Source organism: Gadus chalcogrammus, chromosome 22 (genome assembly GCF_026213295.1).
Source record: "Gadus chalcogrammus isolate NIFS_2021 chromosome 22, NIFS_Gcha_1.0, whole genome shotgun sequence".
NCBI classification, from domain to species: domain Eukaryota; kingdom Metazoa; phylum Chordata; class Actinopteri; order Gadiformes; family Gadidae; genus Gadus; species Gadus chalcogrammus.
In genome coordinates, this window is record NC_079433.1 from 7,817,857 (window position 1) to 7,828,136 (window position 10,280).

Here is a 10,280-nt window from a genome sequence, read left to right on the forward strand (position 1 = left end):
CTGGGATGCTGAATGCTTTCTTTTATTTTTATCCTGGCTCTTTTTCCCCTTCCCTCCCTCCTCAACCCAGCCGCCGCCCACTCCCTCCACTACCCTGACCAACGCTGCTTCAAAAGGTGTGTGTGTGTGTGTGTGTGTGTGTGTGTGTGTGTGTGTGTGTGTGTGTGTGTGTGTGTGTGTGTGTGTGTGTGTGTGTGTGTGTGTGTGTGTGTGTGTGTGTGTGTGTGTGTGTGTTGCACCGAGGTCTGAGAACAGGAAGCCTGCCAGCCAGTAGGCGAGCAGCCCCAGACTGACAAGGAGAGAGAGACAAACAGAGAGAGAGAGAGAGAGAGAGGGAGAGAGTGGGTCATGGAGTGTGTGACTGAAAGCTGAACTCTGCACCGCCCACCCCCAGACCTTGGGATGCCAGATCCTGTTTCACTAGCAGGCTGCGTCCTGGCTCCCACATTCCCCATATATATATTTATTTATTTTCTCTTTTTTTCTCTTTTTCTTTCACATTTTCTATGGTCTCATGGAAAGGGACGGGTGATGGGAGGGGTGACTGGGGGGGGGGGGGGGGGCAGGGGTCCTGGCTTCCTGCCACCTAACCTCTGTACCACTTTCCTTCTCTTGCCTATTTTTTCTGGGGTGTGCGCGGCTTCTCACAGAGTTAGTAAAATATACAGGGAAGGGAGGAGGAGGAGGAGGATGAGGAGGAGGAGGAGGAGGAGGAGGAGGAGGAGGAGGAGGAGGAGGAGGAGGGAGAGGAGAGGAGAGGAGAGGACGTCCTGAAGCCAGTCCTGCCTCGCAGACTAATGGGACTGGGTCGGCCGGCTCTGATTGATTGAGTGAAGTAATCTGCAAATGGAATACATTAAGGACGAGTGCAGACGACTGGGAACGGGGGAGAGGGGTGGGGGGAGGGGGAGGGGGGGTGGGGGAGAGAGAGAGGGCCCCGGCTTAGTCAGAGCAACAGTGGTGCTGATCAGAATCAATCAATCCCGGGGCAATGCGATTTGAGTTTGTGTACGCTTGTAGTTGGGTATGGTAAGCTACTTTTGTCTCGTATAATTAATTTATGAATCTTATTTTTATGCTCGATCCTGCGAGTACAATAATATTGTGTATGTGGCGACATCGCTGTGATTTAGAGTATTTTGGGGAGGCTGGGCTCCGAGGAGGTTCCATCTCGGGCACTGTTAGGAAGGAACCCACACAAAATGGCCGCCATAGCAGGAGATGCTGAGGTATGGGGGAGAAGGGGCCGGAGCTGGAGCCTATATGCTCGCATCCCTCTTTTTTCCTCTTACCTTTTTTTTTATTCAATCTCCTCCACAACCTCCAGATCTCCCCCGATGCATGGGCTGATGGGAAATTGTGCAGCAGTGCACGCGAGTGTTTCTACTGTGCAGCAAGATTCCCTTGTGCGATCTTGTGTCCGCTCTGCAAATGAATGGCCCACACATACACACAGCTCTTTTCCCACAGAATGCTCATGTTGTAAGCGTGGTGGGATAACAAGTGAGTTTTCTGCCGAGTAGCCAAACATCTCTCTCTCACTCTCTCTCACACTCACTCACTCACTTTGTTGCTTGCTCACACTCTCTCTCTTTGCATCCGGATTTTGCAGTCAGCAGGATTTGTACTAGTTGGTTGCTGTGGGTGTTTGTGTGTGTGTGCACGCAGGAAGAACCTGTATCAATGACTTCAGATCAGTAGTAGCAGGGTAACACCTTCTGTTTGTGTGGCTGTGTTTTTTATATTTAGACATCACCTGTAAACGTTTGCATGGGAGCTAGCCCGGTTAGCCGCGAGCCTGGACTTGATCTCCTTTGTGCCTTCTTCAGAGCCCTTTGTGTGCTCAATCCCTTCATCTTTTGACTGGAAGCGTGCGCCTACCCCCCCCCCCCCCCCCACACCCTCTACAAATCCTCCCCTCCCCATCCATATGTGTGACTGTGTGTTGGAGGGGGGTTGCTAATTTCCCAGGCCTTTCATAGCTTGGGGGTGTCATAGCCCCGCCCCCGGCCAAATATCAGCCCCTTCTCCTCTGTGGACCCTTACTGACCCCTCATCAGGTGGGGGGGGGGGGGGGGTGTAGTCACATGAAACACGAGAGGGGGTGTGGTGTAGTCACATGACGGACACACACACACACACACACACACACACACACACACACACACACACACACACACACACACACACTGGTATACAGCGTCTGACAGCACACAGTCAGTGTGTAGTTGTGTCGGCACTCTCACCGCTCCGGGCTTTCTCTGCTGTCGTCAGAGGGCCGGGGGGGAGGAGGTGTGTGTGTCTGTCGTACGGGGGGGGGGGAGATGGCAGGGGGTTACCCCACAGGCCCGGGATTTGGGTTATTGACTGAATTGGCACTCAGCTCCTGTCGCCCTTACTCACTCACTCCCTTGCTCTCTGGGCTTCTCCCTCCAGCAGGTCACAATCCCCAAAAATAGCGCACAAAAAAATGCACACACACACACACTGTGACTGTTTCAAGTGCAAAAACCACCGGCTTCAGGGCTGCAGCCAGCCCTTGTTAAGTGTGTGTGCATGTGTGTGTGTGATTTCCTTGGGAACGGCTGGCTCCCTTCCAGTGTGTGGTGTTTTTTTTTTCTTTACTTCCCACCCTCCCCCTCCTCCTCCCCCTCCTCCCCCCGGTGTGACTGGCAGATGAGCTTGCATTTCTCAGCAGCACATGGGATCCATCCACGTGACGCTGGCCAGTGTGTGTAAACACACACCTTCCCCTAGCGAGCGCAATAATCATCTGGCCGTGCCCCTCCCTCCCTCCCTCCCTCCCCCTCTCCCTCCCTCGCTCTCCTTCCTGCTCCGCTGGCTGACTTAATGACTGGCCTTTGAATCATCGCCCAAAAAAATATCACAGATGCTTTCAGACCTTGATGGCATATAGGCCTGAAAGGAATTCTCCTTCTGTGGGTTTTCCTTATTTTCCCCACATTCCACAAATACACCCTGAGAGGCGTGCGTGTGCGCCTGTTTATGAGTGTGTGTGTGTGTGTGTGCTCTCACACACTTTGTAGTAGACCTGACTTCCCATTTTACTCTTTACTCTAGCCCATCCACTCTACAACCTGTAATTCGTTCAAAAAAATGAATGGATAAATGGATCACATTTTTCTCACCCAAGGTGTACGCAGCTTCCACTTGTACTAACTGACTCTCTTCTCCCTCCCCCTCCATCCCCCCCCCCCCCCCCCCCCCCCCTCCTCCAGGACCTGTCGGGCTCCATCGACGACCTGCCCACGGGCGCCGAGAGCGCCCTGAGCCCGGGGGTCAGCACCTCGGGGGTGTCCAGCAGCCAGGGAGAGCAGAGCAACCCGGCCCAGTCGCCCTTCTCCCCGCACACCTCCCCCCACCTGCCGGGCCTCCGGGGGCCCTCGCCCTCCCCCGTGGGCTCCCCCGCCAGCGTCACCACCTCCAGGACCGGGCCCCTCTCGCCGGCCGCCGTGCCAGGTAGCTAGACGTTCAAAAGACGTGTTTTGTTCATTCAGGATCACTTGCATACAAGACTATACGGCGTTTGGCTTCATGTAGTGTCTGACCCCCCCCCGCTCTCTGTTCTGCTGTTGCCCAGGTAACCAGATGCCCCCGCGGCCGCCCAGCGTGCAGTCGGACGGCATCATGCACTCTACCATGAACCAGTCGGCCATGGGCCCGGAGAGGGGTGAGTCCGGGACGCCCCCTCTGCCTAGTGCCGCGACTTGACCGCGTGTTCGAAACAAAAAGCCCAACACCCCGTTTTGAGCTGCGGTCTTCAAACCGTGTGGGCCAGGATCAATCCATGGCGCTACGTTGCCCTCAACGTTGCTTTGAATCTGAAAAACATTGCGTCAGAGCTTTAGTCATGGCTGATTTCCAAAGGGGCCGGAGGTCTGGCATCTCACCTAACGCACTCCGTCCTCTCTCCCTCCCTGCCCCTCCAGTGTACATGAGAAACCCCCAGATGGGCCCCTACGGGTCCCCCGGTCAGCCCGGCTCCGCCTTATCTCCCCGCCAGTCCTCCGGGGGCCAGATGCACGCCGGCATGGGCCCCTATCCCCAGAACAACTCCATGGGCAACTACGGACCCCAGGGGGCCCAGTACGGCCCTCAAGGTGAGCCACCTGACACCGGCATTGACGCAGGCTGCTTTAAACGCCTCGGAACCCGCGAGGATCAAATACTATGTTCAATACGGGGTCCAGCATGGGAAGGGGAGTGGGTAAAACAAGCAGAGGAGGAGGGGGGGGGGCTGGGGCGGGGGCTAAGGGCACGCTGGTTGTCACGGACAACCCTCATTTTGTGAAAATCGGTTGACTCGGAACAAAAGCACGCTCGCAACCCCCCAACCCCCCACCCCCCCCCCCCCCCCCCCCCCCCCCTCCTCCGCCGTTATGCGTGTCTGTTTTGAGTTTCTATAAATATCCCCTCTTTCAGAGAGCGTTTCAAATAGTAGTCCCGGGGCCGTCCTGGTCCTGGTAGGGAGCCCAGATTCTAGCAGGCTTTAAAGACTTCTCTCCACCGGAGCTCCCTCTCCTCATCCACTGGAGCGCGCCTCCTCTGAAGCCCGTGACGTGGCTCCGTGAAACAGGCGGAGAGTCAGTACAGTTAGTCAACAGTGAGTGCTGGGTAGCATCTGTCGTCTCCAGCTGTTCCTGAGAGCGCCAGGCGCAGAAGGACACCCGTGCTGTGTGTGTGTGTGTGTGTGTGGGCCGTGCGCCTCGCCGTGGCTTTCATAAATGATATTTTTTGGACGAGGCAAAGCAAGGCGACGCGTCCTCTGAGAGATGATTACTCTAAGCGGTCCGTCGGTGATGATGACTATCCCTTCCTTACTTTTGAAATGTCCGTGCTGGAGGATAAGACTTCGTGTAGGGGCCTCAGACGTGCTTCTTGGGGGAAAGATTAAACCATTCTGTCCTCCCCACTCGGCTACAGAGATAAGTCACTGGGCTAATGTGGGCCCATAAAGTGTGGCTGTAAAACAGCTGGCCCAAATATAGCCCTGGTTACAACCGTCTCCGCTTTAATCGAGTTCCTTACGCTCGAAGGGTTCCACGCTTCTCAAAGACCTGCTGATTTGTTTCCTAATAAAAACATCTGATGGACTTTCTCCCCCTCTCTCTCCCCCCCCCCCCCCCCTCCTTGTCCTCCAGGCTACCCCAGGCAGCCCGGCTACAGCAACATGCCCAACTCTAACTACCCGGGAGGCCCCGGCATCGGCGGCTCCATGAACCCCATGCCGGGCCAGGGCGGCGGGGCGCCCTACGCCGGCATGCCCCCCGGCCGCATGGGCCCCGGGCAGATGGGCCCGCGGCCGTACGGCCCCGCCGGCATGGGCCCCAACATGGGGCCCGGCTTGCCCCCCCAGGTGGCCTCCGGGATGTGTCCGCCCCCGGGCATGAACAGGAAGGAGGGCGGCCCCCCCATGCTCCACGGCCCCGGCAACTCCATACACACCAGGTAGGGGGGGGCGAGGTTTTATCCGTGTTCTGGCTGCCTGCTGTTTCAATGGCGCTCAATGGAGCCGTTCTTAAGCTTTAAGGGACCGACTCTAAAGTGCAGCTGGATCCGCAAACTAGAGTTGAGGTTCATTGCAGAGTTGTCTTTACTTGCCCTCCTCTCGTCTCCGAGCGGAGGGCCGAGGAACGCGCGTGGAGGTGGAGGTGGAACGTGGATCGGCAGAATTGTCACTGATTGCTTATTTTCCCTCCCTCTTGCTCGGGTTGTCCAGGCCGCCCGGTTACCCCAACATGTCCCAGGGCATGATGGGCGCGGGCTCCCCGTATGGCCCGGGCATGAACAACATGCCCGGCATGATGAACCAAGGCGGTCCAGGCCCGTACCCCATGGGGGGCAACATGGTCAACAACTCCCCCGGTGAGTGACCCTGAGGACTAGGCGGGCTGTAGGGTGTCCGTCGTAGGGGGCCCGGCGAGAGAAGGACTCCGGGGCGTCGAGAGAAGGTCTCCAGGCACACACTCACTCCCTCACTCTCACTCGGTGAGAGTGAGGGAGTGAGTCTGTGCTCGGTGGGTTAATGTTAATGAGTGATGTGGAACCTGTATCTACCTGGAGTATATCTGTATGATGTATTATGTAGTATAATTCACATTCCACATACTTGGAATATGTAGAAGCGTGATTGAATGGAGGGCTGGTATAGATGATGTAGATAATGATATAGAACTACAGATATACTACAGGTAGATAAAGCATTGTTTCTTTTAACGTTAGCTCTCGTTATTGAACAGCTCGCGGTTCATTTAGAACGCCGACCAAGGAAGTTGAGGGGACGCGCTGTATTGCACGAGAAGAGATGAGCCACATAGGTCTGTCTTTAAACCCCCCCCCCCCCCCCCCCCCCCCCCCTGCACCAGGCATGGCCCCCAGTCCAGAGTTTGGCATGGACAAGATGAACCCCGGCCAGAAGATGAACAACAAAATCGACGGTCCCCCCAAGCAAGAAACTACTAAAAAGGTACAGAAGAAGTATTGAGTATAAACCCAAACGCCTGTAAATCAGACGCTTTGGGTTCACAGCGACTGATTTACAGGCGTTGTCGTTATTATTTAATATGTCGGCACTGATGTTGTGGGAAAATGCCTGTGGACCTGAATTAAAATAAAACTTCAATATCCGGTACAACGGCGGTTTCCCTCCGAACAAAATATCTAGTTCACCCCCCAAAACACAAGCCATCGTGTGTTAAAAACAGCAAGTGGTCTCATCATGTGTTATGTAATGCTTTTTTTTTTGGCATAAACTGTGATTCATTTAGGGATAACAACCATTTGAGCAGATAAAAAAATCAAAAGATGGGTTGAGTTGGTTGTGGAGGACCATCTACAGCCTCACTACCAGAATCCTGCTGGTCAAACAGTGCTGCAGCTCGCCTCACGTGGGCCAGCACCGGCCCAGACTAACAGCTGGAGGGCCCCCAGCTTTAGTAGAGGGGATAATGGGCCACTTTCACACCGGCACTAAAGTGATGCATGTTGCGTCTCATGGCTGTTGTGTGTGTGTGTGTGTGTGTGTGTGTGTTTGTGAATTTGTGTGCGTGCGTATGTGTGTGTGTGTGTGTGTGTGTCAGCGCGCATGCCGTCGGATCCCATTCCACTTGATATCAAGAAGGTAGTCGAGGTCACACGGCCAGCATCATCACAATCCCCGTTTATGATTGATTGTTTTCAATCATAAATCAATGATTGATGCAGACTGTCACACACAGTTAGACACTGGAGTATCCGATTTCATTTGAATTATTTATCTGGCGTTACATGCTCCCATGTCTCGACGCGTCCGTTATGTTATTCGTCTTGTGGTCGCTCTCACCTCATCGACTAAAACTCTATCCCTCCAGCCTGGGTTTGACGCTGCCTTTCCTTCCTTCCTCCTCCCCAGAAGTCGAGCTCGTCCACCATCACCAACGAGAAGATCACCCGCCTGTACGAGCTGGGCCCCGAGCCGGAGAGGAAGATGTGGGTGGACCGCTTCCTGGCCTTCGCCGAGGAGAAGGCCATGGGCATGAACAACCTGCCCGCCGTGGGCCGCAAGCCCCTGGACCTCTTCCGCCTCTACGTGTCCGTCAAGGAGATCGGGGGGCTCACCCAGGTGCGCCAAAGACCGCCCTGAACTACCGTCTGACTTGTTGTCGGGGGCGGCTTTCTGTCCTTGTCCTGTTGTCTGTGACAACCTACTGTCTAGAAATATGTAGGGTACAGTCAGGTCATGCCAACAAAAACATAACAAATATAATAATAATAGAAAATGAAATAAGGCATTTAGGTATTTTTAGAGACACGATTGCATCAGCACATTGTTGCTGTTGATGAGGTTCAGTCCCGCTCTGTTTGGGTTGCTTTGTCCCCCGCCTCATCTCAACGAACAACGCATACTTACACGCCCGCTCCTCCCCAGGTGAACAAGAACAAGAAGTGGCGGGAGCTGGCCACCAACCTGAACGTGGGCACGTCGAGCAGCGCGGCCAGCTCGCTGAAGAAGCAGTACATCCAGTGTCTGTACGCCTTCGAGTGCAAGGTGGAGCGCGGAGAGGACCCGCCCGCCGACTTCTTCAACACGGACGTCAAGAAGAACCAGGCCAAGGTCCAGCCCCCCAGCCCAGGTCGGAACCCCCTGATGGATGACACACACAGACACACACACACATGCACACGCGCACGTGCACACGCACACGCACACACACACACACACTCACACAGCCGTCTTACCAACCAATCCATGGTTTAGCCTGCCTCTGCCCTTAACACCCCCCTCCTCGGGTCGGAGTGGCTTTGAGAGCTAGTTTGGTGGTGGAAAAGCGGCACTTCCTTGAGGTGCATGCGACGCCAGTTCCAAATCCGTCTTCTAAAAATAAATGTGTTCCGATGGATGATGTTTCATCACTCTTGCGCGTTATAGACACGAGCAATGGGAGCAGAAACCTTTTCGGCAAGGTTTCAGCAGGAGCAGCGGCGATAAAGCCTCCCCAAAGTCTCTTCTTTATTCCCCTCATTGATAAGGAAGGCTGTATTCTTCACACATCTCTGATGGGCTGAACGCGCCGCTTCTGATTTCAGTTTCATTTATGACCACCTTCACCCTTGGGTGATGCTGGTCGCTGAGCCATCTGTCACCATTCTCCTCCTCCTACTCCTGGCTCCTCCAGAGCTACATTAGCAACCTGATCATTTCAGTGTGTCCCTTTCATTCCCACGTTGAAGGGCGATCCAAAGCAGCCATTTATCATGGATACCTTGGGCCACCGTTACCCGTGATAAATCCACGGGCTCGGAGACGGCACCGTCTCTTCCACCGCTTTGGCACAAACTAGAGCCAACACAAGTGGAGGCGTCGTCTAATGAACCGTCCACGCTGATTCGTGTGTCACAACAACTTAGCGTTGGCGTGATCTTTTGTTAGTCCATTTAGCTTTGGTGTGTGTGTCGCTGCCTGTGCGTTGTTTTGATCGAGGACGACGCGGCGTGTTGACAATGTTTTGATCCTCGTCCGTGAGACGCCGCTTGAAGAGGCTAAACGCGTGCTGTTGGATCAGGGCAGACCGCGTGGCGAGAGTTCGGTGTGCAATGGCCACCGCTGCATGTCACACTGGGTTAGAGCTGCTCGATTATGGACAAAAATCCTAATCACGATTATTTTGGTCAATATTGAGAGCACGATTATTCAAACAACTATTTTTGAGTTTGAAAACATGATGCATTTATTCAGCATTTCTCTTAAAAAAAACACTTTTTAACTAGATGGAAATTACCCCTTTAAAAAAAGACACACCATTTTCAAATAGAGAATGTTCAATTCTTAGATAATGTACAAATATGTATCCGGCTGTTCTATAAAACATTAAAAAAGGGTTAGGGTTAGGGTTTTAATTAAGATAAAATTAGATTAATTGCACAGCCCTACACTGGGTAAACGTACACGGGAGTTTGGCACCGATAGGAGAAAGCCCGAGTCCCATTTGTTTACATGGGTGTCCTCCAGGGGGGCCGTGTTTGGGATCTGTGTACATGTGCTGTTTGAATACTCCCTGGCATTTGCTCGCGCCGTGCCGATCGACTTGTCCTTTTGCCGTTTACCGCAAGACGTTTTTGTTGGTTCACGATTCAAGCCCTACGAAATGCCACTACCCCCGTGTGTGTGTGTGTGTGTGTGTGTGTGTGTGTGTGTGTGTGTGTGTGTGTGTGTGTGTGTGTGTGTGTGTGTGTGTGTGTGTGTGTGTGTGTGTGTGTGTGTGTGTGACCGAGAACCCTGAGGTTTCCAAGAAAAAGAAGGCATTTCATAGTGCGAATTTTTCCCTGTCTGAATCGAGGTCGGCAGAGACCAATGCTACAGAATCACGTTTATATCAACTGATATATATATATGATTTTTTCAAATTTCTAAGGAGGTTAAATTCGTTGAAAACAAATGTGTTATTTTAACAATGGGAAAAAAAGCGAAACTCTAATTGCCCGTATTGTACTTTATCGCGGCGTAGACGTCCGTGGCGTTCAGAATCGACTCACCGGTCGGAATCTGGCTCTGTCCCGTCAGAGCTTCAGTGTTCCCTGAAGGACCCGACAGACACGGCTTCCATAGAAGAGAGCAGAAACGATGAAAGACAAATATACCTAAAGATAACGACCGCGATACGCCAGCGGTGGACGGTGTGAATGAGGACCCGGTACTGGTCCGGTAACCGCGACAACACCAGTGTACAGAGAGACACGAGGATGTCTGGGTGTTTAGTTGGTGCATGCCTCACTGCCCATTC

General features: G+C 53.6%; 1 protein-coding gene across 1 annotated transcript in view; it reads left to right on the forward strand.

Annotated features, from left to right (window-relative positions):
• The window catches only part of LOC130376236 (AT-rich interactive domain-containing protein 1A-like), a 38,694-nt gene that overhangs the window by 26,808 nt on the left and 1,606 nt on the right, over positions 1-10,280 (forward strand). Inside the window, exons 5-13 of the mRNA XM_056583457.1 lie at positions 3,240-3,480; positions 3,602-3,691; positions 3,951-4,121; positions 5,163-5,469; positions 5,741-5,886; positions 6,387-6,487; positions 7,412-7,621; positions 7,928-8,132; positions 10,165-10,190. Of these exons, the coding sequence (XP_056439432.1) occupies positions 3,240-3,480; positions 3,602-3,691; positions 3,951-4,121; positions 5,163-5,469; positions 5,741-5,886; positions 6,387-6,487; positions 7,412-7,621; positions 7,928-8,132; positions 10,165-10,190 (1,497 nt within the window). The remainder of the gene's footprint in view (positions 1-3,239; positions 3,481-3,601; positions 3,692-3,950; positions 4,122-5,162; positions 5,470-5,740; positions 5,887-6,386; positions 6,488-7,411; positions 7,622-7,927; positions 8,133-10,164; positions 10,191-10,280) is intronic.